Below are 25,794 nucleotides of genomic sequence, written 5' to 3' on the forward strand. Positions count from 1 at the left end.
TGTATTTTATTTAGAGGCTTTAACACCACGGCGCATTCTCATCAAGGTTAATGTCCATGAAGGTTAATTTTCATTCAGGTTAGAAGGTTGCCTATGAAGGTTAATGACGTGAAAACTTGCTTACATCCCATATCATCCGTCTAACTCTGCAACTATGTTTTCTCAGTAGTGGCTTGGGGAAAGTAGGTGAAATCAGGTATTTAATATCCTCCTCTGGTCGCCGCAACTTACATCAATCGCAGCACAGGTCATGTGTTGAAAACTTCAAAGGGACGCCGTTTCGTGAAGTGAAAATGTTAGTAGAACAGGTTACTGACGAATGAAGCACAGATCCCGTGATCACCATAAGGCAGTCACCACAAGATTCGTTCATGCATATATATGTGCTCGAGAAATTGTCCCAGGAGTCGAGAATTAACGTTCTCCTAATTGATTTGCATCCCATTTAGCACGTTTTTCGTCGGCGTAATGACCAGGAGAAATCATAAAACTCTTATTTCAGTCAGCAAGTACTTTGACACTCCCTTTCTTTTTCGTCAATATCTGGTATTATTGCTGTTCGAGAAGGAAAAGTACACTATTCCTAATTTTCCCCAAGATAAGTTGAACCAGTCTTTCGAGAACAGAAGCACACGTACTGCTTGTGAATTGTTTGCCAACTCATCTCTTTCGTGCCAAACTCTGCAGAGTGTCATAATTTTGAGTGAGTTCACGTGACCATTCCTGCATTCCTGAAATTTCAAAGCAAATGTCATTGAACAACAACATATGAAACTGCTTTTCTAAACACGCTAAATGCGCAGGCAACTGAATTTTGTTTGTCACACCCCATTAACCTTTGTTCAATAATACTATGGTTCAAATATTATTTATGCCAGCAGTATTATTACATCTAAAGCACTCTGCACTATTTCATAAATATCGCGTGTTTAATTACAATTTAAGATTGAAGGATACTTCCGGAAGTAGGAAGTAAGTTCAGTTTTACGATGTAAATAAGAAGAAGTTGTCAACCGCATTTCGTGCGCATGCGTAAACCATGCGCACACACCTTTCTTGACAATATAGGTGCTTGCTCCGTTATTATACAGGCGTTGCAGAAGAACCTACTCGTATGAGTGCTGCATTCTTTGTACTGTATGAATGGCAGTAGAACCCTGAACTAAAGCAGACTCTGCAAAAATTTGTGTGAGTTAGATGGCAAACGCAATTTTTTTTCTAGCTCTTCTTCGCTCTTTAAAAGTTGTTTTCCTCTTGTTCTGCTTTTCATACGGTGGTACGACGCTGTCTTAACGACTCACCAGAGTAATTTCAAAGTTTCGCGGTAACTCACAGCAAAAATATTCATGCTCTCTAACTGAAGTCATCAACACAGCTATCAGAAGCCCTCTCGTCTATATCAATTATTTTTTTTCAGCTCCAGTTATATGTGGCACTTCTATTTTCTACTAAATGACAGCATCCTCACAAATCATAACAGACAATATACAATTCTGAAAGGGGCTTAAAATGGGGCGAGTTTTTAACATTTGACACTTTTGTTTACCGACCGATTCTACTGGCGAAGAAGGAGCAATACACGACTCGTCTTATTGCGTTTCACGTCTTTAAACATTTTTCTTTGACAACCATAAGCCTGTTAAAGCATATCACTAAATAAATAGAAGACTCGCGAGCACAAAGAAAAAAACGAGAGTAATAATTATTTGTAAGGCGCCACCTCGAGGAAGCCTGGCACATCATCGCAGCTTTAGGTTCGGTTGCCCGCCACGAGGCGTCACCAGTGTTCAGTCTTGAAAATCTTGAAGCCGAACAGTACTCTTTATTATTTTCTTTCTTTCCATGGTAACGCCTACGTGCTCGCTTTCACGCTTGAATGAACACCCACGAATCTTCTGCCTGACACTGTTCAAGTTTATCTCGTTATTAATTTTCCACCTTTGCATTGGGAAAAACGACGCTCAGATTACCGCTATATGTTTTCGTGTTCAGGCGGGTGCGTGTGCCACAAAAAGTGGACACGCTTCCACGTGTTTCTGGCGTCTCCGAGGTTGCGTATGGGCGCATGGCGACAAACACATTGAAATATAATCAGTCTATCTGTTACTGTTATTTTCTTTTCAATGTGAAAAGAGGAGACATGAAAAAAAAAAGCTTAAACCGCTTGACGATAGTTCTGGCCCATGTTAAAGTCAACAGCATGTGTAGTAAACCACACATTTACCAAAACAGCCTTTTGGAAATTAAAAAAAAATATTCACGCGTAAGACAAATCACATAAATGAGAAAAGCTTACCAGTACCAGTCTTGTCATAATATAAATCAGAAAGAAGCTTACAAAAACATCTATGAATATTGAAGAAATTGTATTAGCATAATGAACAAAAACAATGGGAAATTCCAAACAAAAACACCGCATGTTCCAGGCGAAAAATGATCCATTCTGACACTTTTATGATGATAGCCAGTGCTCGTACTATTGTTTTTATAGTTGTGGCTTTGAATACCAGAAAATCTACCGTGTATCTTGCGTTACTTTTTATTTCTACCATCCGTGGCTCCGCAATGAACGTGGACAGTATCTCCAAGCAGATTACTCTGACAACTAAACGCGACTCACAATAGTTGCTTCTAACTATTCCATTTTAACGAATTCATACGTCACATATTCTTCCAGTCAATAAAACGATGTGAACAATGGGATCGTGTTTGATTATTTTTTTTCTTGCGGCAGCGACATAGTTGATGTGTATTCATGTTCATATACCATTTAGAACACTTGTTTTTAATGCTAAATCATAGTTGTGCCTTTCGCGGATTTAAACTATACTTCCCAACAAACTAATGAACAAGTGAAACATGGTCTTCTATCATTTTCAGTGGTTTCTTCACAGCAGAGGGCAGACATATTGGAGGCTGGTCCTTGTCTTTTTCATAGTCGTCGTGAGAGCAACAGCAGCCACCTATCGATGTCGAGTTTTGCAGAATGAAAGCCTGTCAGAACGGTCTCCTATGAACTCCTCTTAAAGAGAAGGTCCGACAACATCGACACACATTCCCTTTACACTTCAAATAAAAATCAAATTTTCAAAATTTTTGCACGAAGTAAAGCTCCTGCTATGTTTGTGGTCGTGAATTTACTAAGATTACCACACCTATGAATGTAGTTAACAAGTACTGCAAAGCTTACAACACACACAGGCGCATGGATATAATTTACACGCACACACGGACACATGAACGCACATATGCACACAAACACGATCCTCGACACTTGAAATTACAGTATTAACTGTTCTTTCACTGCAGTTGCTAGGATGAAACTATGTCATGAAAGAACAAGCACATTCCGACAAAGTGTGTCTGAAAAATCTTTTTCATGCATTTTTCAGTGCCCGGAAGACCACAAGACGTGAGAGCAATAGTCAACAAAGACTCCATGGAGATTCATTGGGAGCGCCCACTTTTGCCTAATGGAGATGTATCCCAATACAAAGTCGACGTTTGCAGTGGAGACCAGAACAATGAAACTACCTGCGAAACCCGCACAGTTCTTGGAGGCGAAACTCACACTCTCATCAAACATCTGGTACCATGGACTGTGTACTCAGTGTCAGTGGCTGCACAGAACATTGAAGACACCACTGTGTTGGAAAGCGAATCAGTGAGGACAACTGTGAAAACGCCTGCTGCGGGTAAGCCTAAATATTTTATTATTGAATGTATTATTATTGACCAAGTTAATTTTGCTAAGTATGCCTCCGTTCTTCCTATACTCGTCATGGTCTTCCATCTCTATTTTTTTGTTCATTCCTTCTCTGCGAAGACCAGAAGGCAAGAACGTTGTACTTCAGGCCGATCCCTCTGCCTTTGATCTAACAAGTTATCCCTCGTAAATACAGAATCTAGAGCAAATTACCGTTTCGTGACGTAAAACACTACGTTCCGGAAGTTGTAGCTGCCATCAATTAATTTTCATTTACGTTGACTACTGTTTTCACAATTAGATCTTTCAACGACATTTCATTACAAATATCTTCCTGTCTTCACTATGATTATCGTAGTGTACACGGCAAGGAAACTTATGTGAGTACCTGTACATCTCGCGATGCCTACGTGAAGTGGATAAAATGAAGTTGCGAAACAAAACCCTAAATTGCACTCGGGAACATCATAGCGACGGCAGGCATCAGAGCTTGCACAATAACAGCCGATACATTTACAAATGATGAATCCAACTAATTATCCCTATCAGCTAACGTATTCAAAGAAAGTGCTGTAATTCGCGTATTCCAATGCGCCTGGGTGCAATACGTACAGATGTCACCTAGCGTATCTGTGCTCTGGTGCTCAAAATATCAGGGACAAGGTGCTCATGGAAATCAGACTGATGCCGGATGTCACCGACGACTTTGCCGATTAGACAACGGACTTCAAATGGGCTAATTTACTGGCGTCGTACCTTCACGAAGGTTATAATCCAGGCAAATATTGCATAAGTGATACCTGGCAAGCATGCGCTTGTGGCACCGCAGCAAATTCTTTTGTTCTCTATGTCAGACGTTCGATCCGGCTTTTGCCGTTTATGTGTTTATTACCCAACCAGAACTGCCAGTGCATGTTTTAAAACGACAGATGAAAAGTTTTCAAGGCACTGGATCAAGCTGCGTCGGCCGGCCCTGTGAACGTTGTTAAAAGTTAACTTAAAGAACGTCTAGAAATGTAACAGCACACAACAAAGGAGCAACCAAACGTAAACACTGTTGCATGTACACGTACAGCACGCGAGTCTAGGAGAAAAGCGCGAGTGCGACCCTGAAGTCATGCAATTGGCGCGCGCTGCGCCGCTGTAGACCGCCCACGGGGCTAAGAATACTAGACATTGTAGATGATTTTATGTAGCCCGTACACTCGTAGTCATTCGCGGAATACCGGCTTACCAGAGAGGTGATGGTTATCAGTTATTGCCATCCCCGATGAAACGAGGCGGTGGCATAAGGTCACCAAGCCTGGTTTACTTATTCAGGCATGCTGCACATGTCTCACATTTTGCAAATTATGTGTGCATTTGCCTCGTCTTTCTTCTTCTGCCTCAAAACTTCTCTGTGTATATTCTACGCCTAGGTGTGCCTGTAATGGATCCGGTCGTATCAGTCTCTTCCCTGCCTTTTCTTCACCGACACCCTATACTTCGTTTGCTTATCTCGACTGCTCATCGGCTGATACTTCCGTCCACTTTAAATACAAGCGCTTCTGGAAGTTGTACGTTACCTACGGACCTCACTGGGCGAATCCCTTCGCATTTAATTAGGAGGTTATGAGTCGTCTCTGCATCTGTGCTGCAACGTACACATGCCTCATCTTGTTGCGAATATCTCCTCCACTATGTTTCTGTCCTTAGGCAACCAGATTAAGTCTCAAATAACAAGACACTGCCTTCTCTGTTGTTCATATTTTCACTTCTAATTTCTTACAATTCTTGTGAATCTCCGTGGTATTCTTTATTTCAATCTATTGCATCCAGTTTGCTGTCACTATTCTGTCTCACTTTCTTCCTGATGACCTCTGCCCCTTGTCTATTTACACTTTCAAATAATCTGTAATTGGTTGCCAACTTTCTTGACCTGTCCCTCGATTCGCGGTTCACGCTTTTCAGGTACGCGTACTTCTGTAGTTTAGCAACCCATTTATTTTAATCCATGTTCCGGAGTCCTTTCTCAAAAGTATTTTGCTCTGCGCTACTCAGACTTTAAAATATGCCATACCCTTGTCCCCCTACATTGCCTCATTTATGGTTTTTCCGTGGGCTCCCAAAGCCAACAGGCCCATCACTTTTCGGTTTACTTCCAACCCCAAAATGACATACGAGTTAGGCACAGGATGGTATTTGTGAGCGTTAGTGCTGACACGAGTACTTCTTTCCCGATTCCATGTACAACCTAAGATTCTTGCGGCCCCAGAGGGCTCTATATATCGTTATTGCTGCATTCCGCTTCCCCTTAATGTTCAGATTATCTTGCTCGGTGGTAGAGTAAATCTTTCATTTGTTTATGTATATGCTGAGGCATTGGTGTTGCTTGACTACGAGTATAAATTGCTGTCGTAAGGCTTAGATTTGTCTGAGAATTCAGGACTAGATTTGTCGGTGCGTTGCCACGCATATTCGCAGCTGTCTGAAAATGTCTTGCACTGTCCGCTACTGGCACTAAGTAGGCCGCATACATGAGTCCGCGAACCTTCTGGCGCCACATTTGTCCTTACATCTCTTTTTTACCCTTTGCCACTTCATATACACCCAATTAGTATGCCTACGCCACTGCGTTTCCTTCACTCAGTCATTCTGTTACATCCCTCCTATACAATATTGTCAATAACAGGCGGCTGCTCCAAATCTCTTTATGTGTGTTTTGGTCAATGTTCACAGGTTAATAGCTTCTTCATTCCGCTGCTTCAGAATTTCTAGCCATCTTTCCTGCTTGCGACTACCCTGCAAGGCTATGCAGCAAATTTTACCGTCCCTGTACTTTTCCTTTGTGTGTCTTTTCTCAACTCTTCGTGGTTTATTATTGCTCCTTGCTGGTGTGTCGCTACTTTCAATACTTAGTCTTCCTTCCTGAATGTCTGGGGTCCGTCTAAAGAAAGCTGCTTCCCATGCTGGGAATGGAAGTCTATTCTGTGTAGCTGCGTGATCGCTAAAATGTATTCGTGCCTGTTTGGTCCCCTTCTGGATTCGTATAGATGACCGTAAAATTAATTGCTCTGTTTACTGCAAGCATTGCGCTTTCAATCACACATGAATTTGAAGCTCTGGCACCGTGCACACTGCGATTTGCATTTGCTTTGAAACATTATGCAGATCAATAACCCATTTGGCTATTTGCTTCGCTATCCGTATCCCTTGTCCTTGCAGCGCGTCAATCACTCCGCCCATTATCACCAGTAGGTGCATCTCCACCGATGTGTCCCATGTGTGTTCCTTGGCTTCCACTATGGACTCGCTAACCTGCACGTACGCTCTACATTATCGCCGACTCTACTTACGCGTGTTTGAATCCCTAACGATAAGAAATCGAATCTTTTCGTTCTCCTTGTCGTCGAAAGATACATCTGTGGCCACGATGCCCTCCCTGTGGCCACGATGCCCTCCCTGTCTTAACTTTGTGGGCACCAGGCATGAGCGTCTGTCTGGTTTTTTTCTTCACGTACAAATTGGTGACACCTGACACCTCTTGTCGGCCAACTGTGGCAGACTGTCGCGTCATCGCTCTCCGCTTCGGGTACCTCAGCCGCTTCGCTGGGCCTGCCGCCGCAAGGAGCTCGAGCCTTGCTTTCTTCACAGTCCGTGTTTTTATCCAGTCAGTCATGGTCTCGGATTCTCCCGATCAAGTACTATCGTCAATGCCACTACCCCGCCATCCCGAGGTCTCCGCGCTCAAGCTCCCGTAGTTCTGGTCGTTGGACTCACAACTTTGGTTCCTTACCAACCAATCCTTGTTCCGTCGCCACTGGCTCAGTTCGCAGTTTACCATGTTTGACCACGTCGTTGGAGCGCTTCCACTTACCACTGTTGCGATTGTCCGCAGTGTTCTACCCTCCTCGCCTGTCGACCGCCCATAGGACCACCTTATGGTGACGTTCATCCAGCATGCCACTGAAACGGAGCGTCATCGATTACAGCAACTTCTTACATTGGAGGCGCTCAGCGACCACAAACCTACCGACTTATTGCGTCGCATGCAAGCCTTCGCTGAAGACCTGGCCCCTTCAACTGAGAGAGCACTTCTCCGGGAACTTTCCAGCAGCGCCTTCCTCCAGAGAGGCGCATGATCCTGACCGCGTCTTCACCCTCGACTCAGGAATCTCTGCCACAGTTGGCCGAAAAGATTATGGATGTCGGTTTTCCCTCCGTGGCCAAAGTTGATCACCCCCCTGACCGTTTGTTCCACGGCGCAGCCGCTGGCGACCGCTATGCGCGTGTCCTCGAAGCTGACGAGGAGCTCACACGGCAAGTAGAGCGACTGACAGCTGAGGTCGCTGCCATTCGAACACGCCGGCCGCGTTCTTGGTCGCTACCTCGCTGCCCCAGCCACGGTTACTCTGACGCCGCTCTCCTCCTCGCGTTACGCTTTGCTGGTACCACCGTCCCTATGGCTCTCGCGAAAACCAGTGCCACCAGCCCTGCTGCCACGTGGGAAACGGTTGGGCAGAAGACTGACCATTGTGGCACTCAGTAGTGCGCTACACCTTCACCCTTCGCATTGTTGTCTTCTTCCCCGGCTGGCACATCAGTAATAGCCCCTTCGTAATCATCACTGACATGTCGACCACGGCTTTCCGGCGATGTGGTTTCAGCTTTCTTTTCGGTTTTCCTTTCCTAGTCTCTCTTCGCAGTAAGCCCTTTTCGCGGTTCTGTCCTTGAAACGTTCACTATTGCTTTGCGGTATAGCGCCCCTCAGCTTCATTTTCTACATTGGCTGCCTTATCTTCTGCCGTCTTCCTGTTCTTCGACTCGTTCTTCAATTGCTATTCTAGCTTCCCAACCCGCTTATCTGGCTTATACCTGTACTTCTCTTGCTCCCGACTGGCTAGTCGCGACGCTAGCGCACACATGCTGCAGATGAAAGCAGCCCCGTTCACGTGGCGTGCTGACTCAAGCCGCGTTTCTTCCAACGCATGCGAACGCTCGCTCCCAGAGCACCGCACGCCTTGGGTCCTCCTAGTACCAACCATCATGTTTAGTAGCAAGGCCTCGTACAAAAGCAACGCTACTTGTAGAAAAGAAAGAGAAGCCGGAACAAGACTGCTAGTGACATCTTGTGACGCAAAGTTGTACTGCCGAGAACTTGTAGGGAACGCTGACCAGGCCAAGATGCCTAACTAGCTTGCTCTCCGGAGCCGACCTGTGAGCCGTATCATGCTTGTGCGCATGCCATGAACTGCTATAGTATATTCGCTTTTCTTTTAATGCCCTCTAATTCTGATCACCTCTTTAACCTGCCGAAAGAGGGCCACAGGGCCGCCCGACGTAAGGTGCCGACTTAGGGTGCCCCGATAGCACCAAGGTGGGCCAATGCTACCCCTCTTCGGGGAAGCTAACCCCACGTCATTGCATTTGGGAACAAATTATATATATATATATATATATATATATATATTTATATATATATATATATATATATATATATATATTAACCTGATTGATTTAATTTGTACTGCTTCCGGCCGTTTAGGGTGGTGACACGTTCGCCTTTCTAGCAGCCGTTGCGCCTAATGGGAAGCGGCTGGAATAACTTGACGACTGAAAGAATGCCACGCTAGCTGGAAGTCAGTCACAGTTGAACTGCTTTCCCTCTATGAATGTAAATGGTAAGCTAAGTGGCAAATAAAAGCTCGTTGTGCCATTACCGCTGGTAGATCAGTGATGTATCCCGATCTCCCATACTATTTACCAAGGTCTTCTAGTTTTATTTTGAACACAGTGACACAAAGATATACGTCAACCAGCATCTGCGTCGCCATTGCACGACTTGCAGTTCACGTTTTACAAAGCGTATAATAACATTACAGTTTTTTTTTAACTTGGAGTACCCATTTAGCGATCGAAAGGAAATTAAAATATTTAAAACTAAAAGAAAAAAGCGATATTTCGCATTTATATAGCATTAATAGTCGGGTTTTGAGGACGCGAGAGAAATATATGAATTATATTTTTCTTATCAGGCAAGTTAAAGTAAATCTTGGGGTTTTACGTATCAACACTGCGGATTGATTATGAGGCCAGGCATTGTAGCGGACTCCAGATTACTTCAAATCACCCGGAATTGCTTAACGTGCACCGAATGCGCTTACGTTCTCGCATTCCGCCCCCATCCAAGTGCGGCCGCCGGGGCCGGGGTTTCACCCCGCGACCTCGTGCTTAGCAACGCAACGCCAAAGCCATTAAGCAACCGCCGCGAGTCACTTAAAAGACAATTGACGTCATGCTGACGCTGGAACTGTAGTTCTTGCGTATGGCCACAGCCTCTCTAACGAGACGTGTGCTTGTTTCAGTGTTTTTGTTGACGACATGATCTTGTTTAAAAAAAGGCGCTGCAAACCCAGCTACGCGAATGTATCGTCAGCTGGACGGTTTCAGCACGGGCATTAACATGCTTCTCGTAGTACCTTAGTCTTTCGTTTATAGAGAAGCTATTTCGGCCTATGTAACAGCACCACATTTGAGGAGCAAGCGTTTCTTTCTTCTCTGTAGTCCTCGTACAAACGTTATGCTGGCTGTAGCCGTCGCCAGACGACAACCTAATTTATTTCAGTGTGCTTTGCGCACTGGGAACGGGATCGTATGCCCTTCTCCGCACTAAACACAGGCGCCACGGGATATGTGCGGCCATGATTTTACTAGTTCCTACGTCTTTGATCTAGGACATTGTGTGCTTTGAGGAAACAGACAGAATTCATTTTGATGAAATTGAAATTTGAAAGTAGTTTGGCGCAGTTATTCCGCCAATTTCGCAGATCTGCCTCCACTGATGCAGAACCATAATTCATGTGATACAAGGCTACAAGCCTACAAGCCTACAAGGCTACAAGACTACAAGGCTACAAGCCCATAAAACACACCGTAGTCACCTCATATTATCCGTGGCGATAACGTTGAAAATTTGGAAACTATGTTGTTTTTTTCATCCAGGAAGAAAGCGAAAATGTGTCAGCGGTTTCAACACAAAAAAGCAGCATGCCGAAATTGAGCTCGTGCTATGGGAAATAAGACAACGAAATTTGTTGCGACCACGTTACAGACCGACGTGTCGCCGCTCAGGTTGTCAAAAAGAACACCTAGCATGATTTCGAGGAAACGCAATGATGTGGAATATATTCCAAGTCTTTCTGGTTTAAGTTCCCATAGTTTTTTTTCACTCTACATATGTGCATGGTGTAAGCAAATGACAGGATATTCTACGTCTTCCATTTCAGCCCCCTCCAAGCCGATGAACTTGAAATCGAAAGAACTACACCACGCAGTCAACATCTCCTGGGATGAGCCGGAATTTAAACGGGGACCACTTCATGGCTATAACATATCATGGATCATCGAAGACTGGCTTGGCCGAATGACGTCGGCGGGATCTATGGTTACAAACGACACCGCAGCCCAGCTTTCAACGTGGAAACCTTACTCTAATTACACGTTGTCTGTGAGAGCGTTTCATCAGATTGAAGGTGGTCAACCTCTCTACGGTGATGCGGCGCTGATGGCTTTCAAAACGGCTGTGGATGGTGAGCTTTCGATGCACACGCAGCCGATATCCTCAAGTGGAAAGTTTGTAGCGTTACCGCAGAAACAACTGCCATTATCTATTGTCATTTGCGAAAACAGTACACAGTGTAGCTCAAGTGCCCCTATTTCCACAGAAGCCACCTATCGGTTCCGGTTGTACAAACAAGGTGTTAGCACAGCAACGTCAGCATGTGCACTTAGGCAAGCATGTAAAAGATAACTTCAAGTGCTACAACATGAAGTTGCACATAACGTTGGCCCCTGATAATTCGTACACATATGCAGGAAGAAGCTACCGTCATACGATTCCCTTCATGTACGATAAGAACGAAAGAATCAATACAAATAAGCAAGAAAGTGCAGTGACTGAGTGGTCGCCCTCGTACATGCTGATAAAAAATATTCTAAGGGTATTTGTATTCGTTATTTGCTTATATGGATGGTAACCTAGAAGGCTTCAATGCTAGGCTACGTTCATGGGCTCGTGAGCAGTCAAACACAAAGAAGGTTCACGAATAAATAATGCGTAGATTTTTATTTCTACTGGGGCTTTTCAAGGGCTCAATCAATATCAATATCATTCAATATCAACAGCGCTCCTAGCGCCCCTAGTAACAAACATTGTGTTACGTAAAAGCGTATTCCCATCGGCAAGTGATAGCACGCCTGTCACTTGCAATAGCGATCAGCACAATGAGACGGATGCTGCGCTCCGGCTATAGCCAATTGCAGGCTGTTCTTACGTAACAAGATATATGTCAGTACCGGAATAGACGCTGAATGGATCTAGATCTCGCGCTATTTTGTTAATAGTGCCATATCTGTCGCCTCCCTTTCTTGTTCCTCCTGGTGTACTGCGCGTTCTTACCGATCGGGTCTTTGACTCTTGTTAGCTGTTTTGGCCAGGCATAACCGTATGTTCATCATCATTGCCGCGTTGTTCGCCAATCAATCGGCCAGTCCTTTCTTCAAAGAATTGTGGCTGAATTTTGATATTTCGACGGGCTCCATCGCCTTGTAATCGCGGACGGCAAAATGCAACAGCGAGGGTTTGTTTTCCTTCCTTTCCTAATTAATGTATGGGGCAGGTAATGTGTCTGTAGCGAACATACTTCCACATGCTGCTCTCTGCGTGAAAGGGCAGCAAACGAAAGTTTATTAACGTAATCCTGCTCCAGGACAATGGCGAAATGATCAAAAGGGCCATCTAAATTGCGTGGTTTAACTCTCCTTATGAAGGACTTTATAATCTGCTACGAAACGTCTGGCACCTTCTGCAAACACCAGCCAGGATTTTGAGAAATTACAATTATTTTAGGATACTCTCTAGAGATTTACAATGGCTTAATAAGAACCGCAGTGAAATGAAGATTCACAATCACCAATAATTTTGGACACTGCCCCGATTCTTTCTCTTTGGCTTAGTGGCAATGCACTGGCGTAGTTCAACGAGCAACAATTTTAAAAGTGATATTTCAAAAGGGCGCCCGAATTTCTACAACATTCACTAAGCAAAGCAGGGAGTGTATGCCTATTATTAACATTCGTATTTCCGAGACTTAATCGTACCTTTCCTTGTGTGCTATAGGAGCGCGCATATGCGCCTAAATATACACGTTAATAAAAAGGAGTAGGTACTCTCGACATTTCTAACTGACAATTATTCAAAATCTTGCCGTGTTCTAAAATGTACATTTTTTACCTCTGCCCATTGAGTTTTCCTTGTGCACTGCAGTTAAGGTTAACAGAAACGCTGAAAAATTTTAGAACACTTCGCAGCGCATCTCAGAAATGAAAGCGCTAAATATAGAACAACAAGCTTTCTTTCAGCTGTTCAAATGAGCATGTGCCTGGGGCATGAGTAAATGCTTAATATAATTAAGAGCCTCATTTATTAACCTTTCGTTATGACAGTGTTTACGTGAAAGCACATTACACCCCTGCTTCCTATCACGCGCAAGCGTTGCTTTTCAATGTGTATTTTTCTCTTATTGAATGGTTTACTTACGCAGAATGTTCAGCTGGGCGTAAAACTGGCAGTAACCCTGTCTCTGTCTCTTTACCCGCTCAAATTTTGCAGTGCAGGCGTTCCCTGCAATAACAATGTCTTACAGCCTACGTTTCGACTATCCCGCAGATAAACCGCAATGCTCGCAAAAAGTTCACTTGGAAGTGGTCTAAACATTCCTCATTGAGTTTATTATGTGTTTCTCGTTGCAGCTCCGGATCAAGCAAAGCTTGACACGGTGATAGGATCACGATCAGCTGCTATTTCTTTGAGTGTGCACGGTTCTCCAAACGGACCCTTGGATGGTTTCTTCTGGTGTAATTACGTCCGCAGCAAGGACAGCAGGGCCCACAATGAAAATGGCGACCTATCTGTTTGCGCTGAAGAATCAAGGACAACGCAAAGGCTCCTGCTCCTGGAGGGTCTCAAGTCGTGGACTTTTTACAAGTTCGCCGCACGCGCCTACAACCTCGACAAAACAGGGTCTCCTTTGGAGGGGAAGGAGACGTGGACTTTCTACCGGACGAACCCGGACGGTAAGTCCAAATGGCATACTGCTGTCTAAATAACTAAGCACGCCGTACTTGGTACAATGCTTGGTGGGCGCTGTGTAGTCTTGTGGTACAGGGCAGAGGTGACCAAAGTGACAAGGCAAGGTGACCAAAGTGACAGAGGTGATAAAAGGGCAGATGTGACCTTGCTTCCAAGTACAAAGTAAGAACAGAACAACCAAACGGTACACCCACAATCTTTAAGCGCATCTAAAGATTAGCGCACATTTACCGTCGCTCTCAACCATTCTGAACGCACCAAAGTACTGTTTTTGTTGTTGTTTTGTATTTGGGGAACAAAGACTATGTGTTACGATTTCAGATAATCTGCAACTTCAATGGGACCTTAATTTCTTCATGAGAAGCCGCCATTTTGTTTGGTTCTCAGCTGCTGACGCCAAAGAGCGCTGAAGCGTGCGTTCCAACATTGTTTCGTGCGTGCGTGTCACACTATTGCCTTTACAAAACAAAATACTTGGACTAAAGCTTTAGGCCATGAGAAACTGAAGTTCATCTTCTCAACTTCATACAAAACGTGAAAGTGCTATTGTTAGCAAATAATATACTCAGCACCACTGCAACTGATGTTCGCATAACTACGCTGGGAATATATTTATTTCAGCCCTCCATGCGTCGAAAATTTGCTTGAAGTCGATAACTGCATAAAAAAATCGCAATAGCGCCCGGTAGGCGAACCAATCAAAACAAGAGCAAAGTAGTGCGCAGGTATACGAAGTATGGTTCCTGCTTGTATCGGCCGCATTATTTGCAGTAAAAAAAAAAAATTCGCGCAGAAACTCCTGTAGGAGTTGTGTATCTATGCGTAAGCTTTGTGTCACTAGCTCATCTCCACGCCGCCCGGGGGCATTATCAATGTCATGAAACTTGATGCAACCAGTGTATGTCACAGTTCTGCGGCGATACGAACTGTTGCGGACGCGGTACAAGGGGAATTCATGACACAAGTGAAGTACGGAAGCTGGCGGCAGCTAGTGCACTAATGGCGCTCCGATCATTATAAGCCGTTATTTCTCTTTAGTGCCTTATCCATCCGCTTCAAGTAATTTCTGATTCCACATCTTTTTTTTGTAATCAGCCCACCGCTACTGCCTAAAATATCTCGGGCTACGCTCCCTTCGCCTCTCTGCTACGCATGCCAAAAAACTGCGAAAACTCACCACGCGAGAGTGAAGTTTCGCATTAAAGATGGATTATTTTACTGAACAAAGCTGATTTTTCTTTAGAACACCCGGACGACGTAGTTCCGGTCACCAGAGGTGTGCCCACCGATCACTCTGTGACTGGCTAGTCGCTTCGGGGTGGAACGATTTGCCTATACTAATAAAACAAGATACGTTGCGGTACAGCGTTGTCGAGGCTTTCAATACGTCTACGAAATCACTCTGCCACCTCGTCACCTCGTCTTCGCTGAGGATGTTTTTAGTGGAATTTTTTAACGTTCCGTTGCCTGCCGGCACGAATCTCAACCAGCCAACGCAAAACCAAAATTGAACAAAAACAATTTCTGAAGTTTTACGTGCAAGAAGAAGCTATGACTATGCGGTAAGCTGTAGCGGGGGGCTCCGGATCCATTTTGACTACCTGAGATTCCTTATTATGCACGCAACGCCCGGTGGCCCGTGTAAGCTACATCTCCATGTAAGCTACGGTGTGTTCCAAGAATAGGAGACCCGAGATAGGCGATGGTTTCGTGTACGCTGCGTTCTCGCGCACCTAGCCCGCATTAAAGTCAGAGACAGCACAAAAGGGAATCCATTAGCCGATGCTGCCGCTCTTGATCACGCCAGCGTTCTGACAGCATCCGCAGTCACCGAGTGAAATATTTACGTTTTTTTTACTTGCCTATTCATTTAGTTAGCGAGCAAATGCTTTCCTGCAGTATATGCAGCTAAGAAAACTACTAAGCTTACTTTGTATAGCTGTCTGATAAATTGCTTTAGGTATCGATGCTTCGCTTTCCGCGCCAAATTGCCGCTTTTATAATCGTACAACATTTCGTTACGGTGATTGTTTAGCCTGTCAAACTGTGCCAAAATACAGCAGCAACAATAGTGAAGGCCAACCGACAAAAAAGCCATTGATAAACGCAAGAAAGCTGCTGAATCATTTGTCTCGGCCGCGCATGTCACAGAGTTCAGTCTTGGCTAACAGTGTTTTGATAGCGGAAAATTTCGTGCTTGCCATCAGTAAGTGCTACCCCAGCTTTACTATAATGGCAGTGCTATTAAGAATAAACCACCGAAGGTTGCTTGGACACTCGTTAGTCTAGCTTCTGCAAGCACGAGGAGTGGATTTCCCTCAATATAATAGTCACAGCATGGTGGATTTTGGCGCAACCCTTCTCCTTGTCGGAGCACATATATGAACGCTATTCGACACCACTAGGATAATTGCACTCATCGACCACTATGAAAAGTTTATTTTGCCCAAAGGGAGCTGTTGGCGCTTGGATTCTTTAGTTAGGTGTCAGTCTAAAGCCAATCCACTACTTTAACTGCATAGTTTGCGTTTGAAAAAAGTATGCGGAGAGTATTGTCTGCCTGGTTTTTGCAGCACCTTCGTTTCCCGGCAACTTTTCGGTGGCCCGTTGCGAGTCCAGACGGCTCTACGTCAACTGGTCTGAACCCGTCGAGAAAAACGGGGAACTCGAGGGCTACGTCCTCTCCTGGAACCTCAGTGCTGATGGCCGTGAGGTCAACCACACGGACCTCGGCTCGCGAAGCACTGTGATACGGTGGCTGGAACCGTTCACCGAGTATACGCTGGAACTGCGTGCCTACAATGTGTTTGGCTCGAAGCGCTTAGAGGGTCCTGCAGTTCGAATCCTTTCCCGTACACTGCCCGAAGGTAACTTGGGTTGTAGTTCCTGTTTTATTTAATTAGGGGCGTCAGAAAAGCAAAATTCCGTGGTGGAATCGAATATGAATATGCGGCAGAACCGACATCCAAATTTCTAATCGAATAACGATTATGTTCTCATTCTAAACAAAGAGACGTAATTGAGTGAAGTGTGTTCGCTAACAGTGGCACTTACATTATTTTATACGCGTTACGCCGTTCCCAACTAGATGCCAAGTAAACTCAGGCGTTTGTAAATGATTAACTGAAAGCTCATCCTGTCTGCAGCACCGTGATGCGGCAAATAATGAAAGAAAATGACAGCCCGTTAGTAGATGCACATAAATGTTGGTGTTCGTTTAAAGAGGTTAAGAAATACTATAATACGTCGTATCTTCTTAACTGCGGCTCTCCTAGAATACCAGCACTAGGAAAATCGCAGCTTGCGTTGCTTTCTCACTGCAGATTCCAGTGAGTGTTGTTCTTCGTTATAGTCGAACAGAAAGTTAGATTCGACAATTTTTGATCGAACACAAATCGAGTAACAGAAACTACTCGACACGTTTGCTGAATTTGAAATATTTGCATACGTATACTTTTATTCTAGACGAGGTGGCTCTGTACAACGTGTTGACGGGAATTAGGGAATTAGGAAGAAATTTAGGTTTTTCCTTTGATGTTTATTTCACAGCTATGTTTGCTCACCTTATACCGTTACAGCAATATACTATAGCATGTATAGTTAGTGTAACACATCAAAAAATTGATTGAGATGAAGAGGTCGAGTACGACTAGCAGCAGCCTTTTATAAACTCGCATAATCTCATTTGTGGGACCATTCGCACTAATTTACTTTGATACTTAGGCGACATTGAAGATGATATTTTTTTCAAAACTTTCTACCTGGCACACATTTACTTCGCAGAACTGTAAACCGCTACTTTAAGTGCTTTTTCATGGTAAAGAAACGTTGTAACGCCAATGTGCTTCATGATGTGCTGCTTTTAATTTACACCTTAATTTCATTTCTAGATCGAAACACAACAATCCTGCGGTCTTTGTTGCCGCTACATTTATTGCAATATCGGCTAGCCTTCATGCTTGTAGCAAAGGAGACTACATAAAGTGGATAATTTAGTTCTTGTTGTTCGGTAATGTTGCCCTTCTAGTGTTACCGAAGGCATGTCAAACAGCCATGATTATATTGGCCTCTGTTTTTGTGACTTGACATTGCCATCAACGTCTGACCGCAGCGTTCACGTGCAACTTACATTGTACCAGAAGCGACAAACCTTTGTTTAGAGAACGCATTATTTTCTGTTTATTTGTATGTGAGCTTACAGGGCCCAATATATTCTTGGATCATGTAGATGACAGGGATGCGCTTTTTATGTATTTTTCCAACCTGAAGGTGGCTAATTGAACCCTTGTCCTACGCAATATCATGAACTCACCCCATCTTGCTAATTAATTGTTTCAGCACCTGGTCCTGTTGTGGACCTAGAGGCGAAGGCGTTCAAAAATAACACCGTGCGTCTCACCTGGCATCCTCCAATTCAGCCAAGAGGAGAGCTGCGGAGCTACGTGGTCATCTACAACGCCACTAAGGTAGTAATTCCGTCCCGCAAACATGGGTTCTTTCAGCACGTTTGCAGCACTCTCAAGGCTTGCTTAAGTACGTTAAGGTGATTTCTTGTTGCATGGTCGCTTCTTCTAAACTCCACAACTCAAGTACACACTCCGACCGCTACATCTACAGCGAACCTACACAAGCCTGCCTATATGTAGAGAACATTTTTCTTAAGAAGTGCTCAATAATGGCGCCTATTCCTTTCCGTGGCAATCAATCCTGTAGCAATCATGATGCTTTGTGAGAAAGGTCGTACATAAAACGGAAACAAACACTATGAAATCATTTAAAATTATGTGTGAGCAGCTATACTTACATAAACTGTCAATTTTGTGCTGGATATAAATCGCGTTTCCTGAACTGCAAAAACGTCTACGCGTTGAGATATGTGTGCAACATCGTTGACACCTGACACCTACGGCAATGACACTGTCAGGTGGTAGAAAATAACATCAGTATATTTCAGGCTCAGTCATCACATATATAAAATTGCCAACTTCGATCAAGTTCTCCCAACGTAGTTCATGGCTTTCAACTTATGAGACCTTATGAACACGGCCTTTGGTAAATTGAGGCACTCTCTCAGGGATACGTTATGGTTTTTGCCTCTTGTTGCTGAAATTTTGAAAGTAGAAATTATTTATTTCACCAACAGCAATCGGACTACAAATGGCCGACAAACGTAACACTGTGTTGGTGAATCACACACACGGCCAAATGAAACTAGTCTTAAAACGATGATCTGTGCAAAATATTTATTGCCCTGGGGAGAGTTCGCACAGTGCATATAAACAGAAGCGAGCGAAGGAGGACGGTGAGATGTGCTCGCTGTCTGCCATGCTTCGTCGCATAAAGCAATGATTGTTGAATGGCGTGCTAGCGTTTTGTAGCCAACATTTATGAACACCCTCCAGTACTGACCAGACAAAGTTCGATTCACGCCGTGGAGCCTCGCATTGACTGGAAAGTAAATGAAATGCCGTGACGTCGTTATATATTTTGTTGTGTTTTCGCAAGTCGCAAGCCACGGCATATTTTGAAAGTTTTGTATCAAAACGTCGAATAAAGTGTGACTGACAAAAACTGCCAAGTTCATCGAAAAACTAAGGAAGCACCGAGTCGTCCGGACAAGACGTTGCCGCACCCTGTACGTGGTGAACACAATGTTCATATTGGATAACTTCAAACTCTCCAGTGAATAATCATAAATTGGACTCCCGCACCGGCAATGCCGTGGCTACGACACTCTGCTCCTGAGCAGCAGGCTGCGAATTCGATTCCGTGCCTCGGTGTCATCATATCGATGGGCACGTAATGCAGAAGTGCTCCTTTCCTTACATTTTCCTTAATGTCAACAAAATTGACGTGGTCAAAATTATTCGGCAACCTTCTACAACTGTCTCTCATTACGATAATGTTTGCAGCGCACACGTACCATGGACATAAGGGGAAAATATAAAAGAGAAATAGCGCCCCGTCACTGCTTGGCTTTGGAACGATAAACCTCATAAATCAATCATTAATCGGACGCCTGAGGTTGTCAGTACCTTCAAATGAACTGCATTGTGCCATCTGAGCCACAAGGAATGATGTACTAAGGTGCCCTTTATTATAACGCAAAAGACACTGCGAGCAACATCTTTGCAATCAGTAAATATAATGCCGAAAAAAAGGAACGTTCGTATTCCGCACTCGACCGGTTTGCAGTTTTCTGCTTATTCTTGCTCTTTATTATTTATTATTTTTTGTCACGGTTCAGCCAGGCAAGCCAGCGATAACGAATGTTCCGAGCGATTTCCTGATGGCCTCAAGTACGTGCCGAGGAAGACCTGCTGTGTGCACCTTTGAGGTGGAGGAACTGCCAGCCGAATACGTCTACACCTTCGACGTGCGTGGTATCAACGCTAATGTCAGCGCTTGGGGTGATGCACTTGAATCGCCAGTTCAGGTCGAGGTTCCCGCTGGAGGTAAGCATATATGCGCCACGTACGGTCGCGAATATATCTGAAGTTTTATGAGAGAGAAGCACATATGAAATATACTGTTGATAGAAGTTTTAGTACATTCATATATATATATATATATATATATATATATATATATATCTGTATATGAAAGAATAAATGCATAAATAATTAAACTAATAAATCAATACAATTGTTGCCTAAATTTCACCATTTTCTAGAAAACCCAGCGCTTGTATGCACCGCCGTTGCTGAATAGGAATAATTTATGCTAGCATGTTTCGGTGAAATAGTGTAATAATATGTTTTTGCATGAAAAAGAACAAAATAATGGGCAAGTTGGCAATGGTTCATAGTAAGGACAAAAAGCGCTACGAAGACGAAGGAGACCAAATGTACGAGCTTTTTATTAAGGCTCTTTCTGTTTCTCTGCTTTTTTTGTGCTAACCGATTTACCCGAGACTCGTTGTCACTTTATATTACTTTCTTTATATGTTATTCATTTTATTCAATATACTGCAGGCCAGCGGTAGGGTGTTCGTATAGACGATAGCTCTTTAAGTATTATGGGATACGGTATGTTTATTTAATGTGTTAAAAGATCCTGAAACGTCGTGCATGAACAACAAGCGGGACATTTTCCTGTCTACTTGAGCTAATGGGCTGTGACTGGCTTGATTAGTGTCGTAAGTGACTCTTTTGTATTCGTTACAAACTAACCTAATCACTTTCGTTCGCAACATCTCAAGCTGGTAAATGTCCTTCTTTACGAACAGGTCCCGTGAGACTAACACCTATTGCAACTATTATTTAATAAAAAGTTGTGCACGCAAGAAGTTTAAGCTAACTTGGAGCCCCTCTAAGCTTCCGGCTCCGAAAGCGCAGCTTAGAAAATGGTGAAAAAATGTCGGAAATATGGGCAGTCCATGTTAAATCATTTGTTAACGTAGCCCCTGTTTCAGATGTGTGACCTTCACAATTGAATGATTTAGTAGGCTGTAAGAGAAAGGAGTAACCTGCCATTTACGCGAAATTCCGACGATAACAGTTTTATCTATGTGAAGTTCCGTATTCTGTTTAACTCATCATTGATGAACAGCTTATATCGAATTTTGTAAGATGCAATAATCATTCTGTATGAGTTTGATATAAGAGCTTTGCATTATACTGGCGCATGCTCTGTAAAACGTGTAGATTAGATGCTTTCCTCCGCAGTAACGTTAGAATTACCAGAGCTTGTGTTGTATCATTGGCCTTTACCTACGTCTTCACAACGCTGTTGATTTTAACACTTAAGCGGTACCAACGTGAAAAAGTTTTGGCCTATGCATACATATAGAAGGCCAATGCATCTGCATGAGATCATTGAATTATGCCATTCAGTACATACTGGTTGATGAATGTAACAGCACGAGAACAGGAAGTACGCTAGAGTGCAGAAATATAGCGCTGTCAGCCATCCATTTTTATTGAGTGTTGAGTGTTATTCTCAGTATTATAGCAAGTGTTTTGAAAATTGCATTCCCTACACCGTAATAATCGCGTCTACTTCCATAGCGCAAGATAGTAAACTCGTTGGTAGGGATCATATTTGTGTTGTTTTTTGATGCTTAGGTATGGTAGTCTCGACATTGTTCTTTAGATGTCATGAAAACGTGTGTGTTGATCAGTGGCTTGCTTGTCTATACTGGACTTCATGCAGTTTCTGGTGCTGTATATTTCACGTTCCCAATAAAAGTCAAACCTGATTTTTAAATACGTTCGACCATGCCATTTGCCTACGGCGTGCTGTAATTATCAACTGATCTATCTACATCGTCATGTGTGCGCGAGCGTTCTTGCATGCACAAAGTTTGGCTTCTAATTCTATGTAGTTACCCTAAGGGGCCACGTTGTGGTACCGTAATTGTGTGCGTTCAGTGCTTGCTTGCATAAGCCGCCTGTATATTATTATGGTAGAAGCCTATCGTAATAATTTATCGTATCGCATGTGCCCATACGCCACTGCTTACGTGAACGCGTATTTTCTTGCCCTGGACGGTAATGCCACCTAGTGTATCCATGAAAGCTAGCGATGTCACTTACGACAAACCTGCATTTACTATCGCATTGAGGAATGCATTGAAAGTACCTGCAGGGTATCGGCTACATTCCCTCAGGTTATGATTCATTTATACACGTCGTCAAACTTACACGATGTTTATCTTGCCGGAAGGTAGCGTACTAAATCATGATATTAAAATTTCCCAGCGTGTACGCTACGGTTTCCATGTCCGGCGGTAGTAGAGCGCAGCCCGCTCGGCTTCCATCTTCTTAAAGCGGACCTGACAACGTTAACAGCGCGAATTAGGCAACTCGCCGATGTTAATCTCGTTTATTACTTGCAAAGAAGGCAATATTTCAGTACGCCCAGTGTACTTACGAGTAAAAAAAGTCACGTGCGACCTGCTCCTTTCGCCGCCATTTTTGTTTTGATGTCCCGCAGTGTGGCAGCGGTCGCCGCTGGTTGGTTGGCCGGTTGTCACCAAGCACCGAATGCGTTTCCAAAAACTTCTTATACGATACGGGTCTGCTTACATGCGTCGCTGAAATTACGCTGGTTATTACCGTTATTACCCCGGTTATTACATGAGTCGCTGAAATTACCCCGGTTCGTGCGATACACCTTTCTAGCGAAACAACTCGTTTAGGTATGATACGATGTGCATGAAAGTTGATACGATACGCCTCTGTCCCATTAAGGTAAACGCATCTATGATGCGTCAACTAAAAGATATTTCTGACTTGAACGCTCTGCAGCTCATTTCTTATCGGAGCCTTTTGGTCGGTTTATATTTCCTATTTGATTCAATCCAATGGTTGTCGTGTAGTTAACGCAATGACAACTCGGTCATCCATCTATTTCAGGTAAGCTCATTTATGAGCAACAGAAAACATGAAAGGGCCGCGTACCGAAGCTCCCACGTTATTAATCCAACCAAACCTCCTTTGCTGCGATAACGGCGCCAAATTTGTTTTTACTGAGTCATCCTTTAAGCCTTGGAACGAATATTGTTAAGGGTCTGGAAAATCAAACGTAGCTTGAGTGCTTCTCACGGAAGCCATTTAACCATTATAAAGCCTCTGAATCGCTGGAGGGATAGCTCTAAACATGGCGAACTCCTTATTGAAAGTGTCTGCATAAACACACCAAACAAAATATCCTGAACCCGAGAATAGGTGAGCAGGATGAAGACATAGCTTATGGTAATGTTACGAAATATACAGAGTTCTCTAATATGAATGGGAACGGCATATTCAAATGCCTTCAAGTATCATGGTGCTTACGGGCGCAGTTTGGAAAATGCCACTGTCGAGATGCATAGTTTACTTTATTAACTATTTTAGCAAGCCATAAAATGTAACTGTCAGACTTTCATTTCTGCAGGAATCTGTATTTAAACACATATCACGTGCTCGCTTTAATATTTTTTGCTCATTGCACCATCAATGCGCCTGTACGCCGTAGAATAACTTATGACAGCGAAGTAGGGTCAATACGAGACGGACATATCTCAGCTCAAGCCGCATGCATTAGAGTGGCATTCGTTCCTAATTTATTTATGCGCGCAATTTGCTCCAGTGCGTCAGCTCGTGTGCCACGCATCAACTTTCATTTCGCGCGAGAGTCACCTGCTATATCGTGACGCGTTGGCTGACATGTGTTCACTTCTTACAGCTTCACCTGATTGAGGACGTTACATTAGCGACGAAGAGGCGACATGTTTGTGACTCAATGCATTAAGGACAATGCGCAAGTGAGACCCCGTAATATGTAAACATCTGATGCATAACTTAGAGCGGATTGTTTACAGTCTTAAGCATACATTGGCTTGGCCGAAGGCGGCTCGCGATCGATGGCAGCGTCTTCTCTGCTGTTTCCGGTGCCAAGCAGAGCGTCATTTTTTGATAATACGAAGGCGTGAGTAGCAATCATTTATTGGGCATTGGCGTCTTCTACTTCACCAAGATATGTGGCCTATACATAACGAACGAATGGGCCAATATTAACACTTTCTTTTAAAGTAAGTATGTCGAGTAAATTGTTTTTAATAACACTGCGCAGAAGCTTACTTTATAAAAAAATATAAGCAGCGTCAGCATACCAAGTGTGACCTTCACTAGACGCATGCTGCATTTCTCTATGCAAGAGTAGTCACTAAGGTTTAGCATTCCTATTGGGCTTATTGCTGGAAGCTCTGTGCCCCATGCATTGGGGGCACGTTAAAGATGACCAAGTGGTAACAGCTAATCCCGATACCCCCACAGCAACCACCCTCATAATCAAGTCGCAGTTTTAATGCTTAAACCCTTCTTTAAAAGCGTTTATGAGTATGTTAAAGAATCCCAGGCGTTAAAAATAACTTGTGGTCTCATCTACTACGTTCTCTCTCATAACCATCTCTGTAGTTTTGAAATTTCCAACCCCTATTTATTATTATTATTAATAGTATTATTCTTGGTGCTAGTAGTAGTAGTAGTAGTAGTATTGAAATTTGGATGACGGGAAAATATAGCCGATCTGCATTACTTATTCACAAAGTCGATGCTAACCTTTGCTTTCAGGTGTTCTGTAGCTTTTATTCCGGTAAATTTATTTTGCTCTGGCGCGCTGCACCTTTTTTAATGAAGAACTCTTGTTCTGTGGTGACGCGCAGATCCTCCGCCTCCGAAGAACATGTCGATGGTAGCCAGCGACTGCCCGTCCGCGCCGGAGCCGGATACTCAGAAGTCGTTCCTGATTTCCAGCAACATGTTCGACGAGAGGAACGGCGAGATCAGATGGTACGCCGTGGTCGTTGGATCCGCCGAGCTTATTCGTAAGTTTCGGGCAGCCCCTGCTGTCTTTCTACCCGCAACGAATGAAATGTCTCGTGTTTAATAGTGACTGAAGGGAAAGGGGGAATGGTGGCAATAAAACAATACAGTGTGGTGTCTGACACATCTCGACAGCTACGTGCTTGTGCATCACGGGCGACTTTTGCAGACTCTCTTTTACCAAAGTAACAATTATATCCGTCCTATATTGTGCAAACTTGAAAATTTGTGCATGGTATGACGCCACTCGCTCGTGCTCAGTACAGGTCGGGTTTTCTGTTAGATACCTCCAAAGTAGGTGAGGTCCCCCTATAATGCTATCCTGTTAAAATAGCCAATGCTCTAAGATCATGCCGGACTTGACGCAGAATAGATTTTCTTTTTAATGCTACTTTGAAAGAGAGATTTCTTTGCAAATTCCTACATTTAACGCACCTTGCCTAACAAAAGAATACGGACCTTACACGCGACATGTTGCCTCTTAGACAGTGACACTTCGATAAGACATATAGGTTTCAAAAACGTGAGTGTCGTTCTTTGCCGAGTAGTGTAATAGCGCGGAAAGGAATAGTGGCATTTTACTTTGTAAACGCGTCTATAGATATAAACGTATTTTTCATACATTTCTTGAAGTTCAGCCGTAGAGCCTA

General features: G+C 43.7%; 1 protein-coding gene across 5 annotated transcripts in view; it reads left to right on the forward strand.

Moving 5' to 3' along the window:
* LOC142564658 (receptor-type tyrosine-protein phosphatase H-like) overlaps positions 1-25,794 on the forward strand; it is a 125,211-nt gene that overhangs the window by 31,564 nt on the left and 67,853 nt on the right. For 4 of the 5 annotated variants that reach the window (XM_075675752.1, XM_075675753.1, XM_075675750.1 and 1 more), the window contains exons 8-14: positions 3,393-3,695; positions 10,972-11,274; positions 13,496-13,819; positions 16,409-16,702; positions 18,174-18,301; positions 20,083-20,290; positions 24,985-25,146. In XM_075675752.1, coding sequence (XP_075531867.1) covers positions 3,393-3,695; positions 10,972-11,274; positions 13,496-13,819; positions 16,409-16,702; positions 18,174-18,301; positions 20,083-20,290; positions 24,985-25,146 — 1,722 coding nt within the window. The remainder of the gene's footprint in view (positions 1-3,392; positions 3,696-10,971; positions 11,275-13,495; positions 13,820-16,408; positions 16,703-18,173; positions 18,302-20,082; positions 20,291-24,984; positions 25,147-25,794) is intronic. The other variant, XM_075675751.1, reaches the window with a different exon arrangement.

The sequence above is a fragment of the Dermacentor variabilis genome, chromosome 11, assembly GCF_050947875.1.
Source record: "Dermacentor variabilis isolate Ectoservices chromosome 11, ASM5094787v1, whole genome shotgun sequence".
NCBI lineage: Eukaryota > Metazoa > Arthropoda > Arachnida > Ixodida > Ixodidae > Dermacentor > Dermacentor variabilis.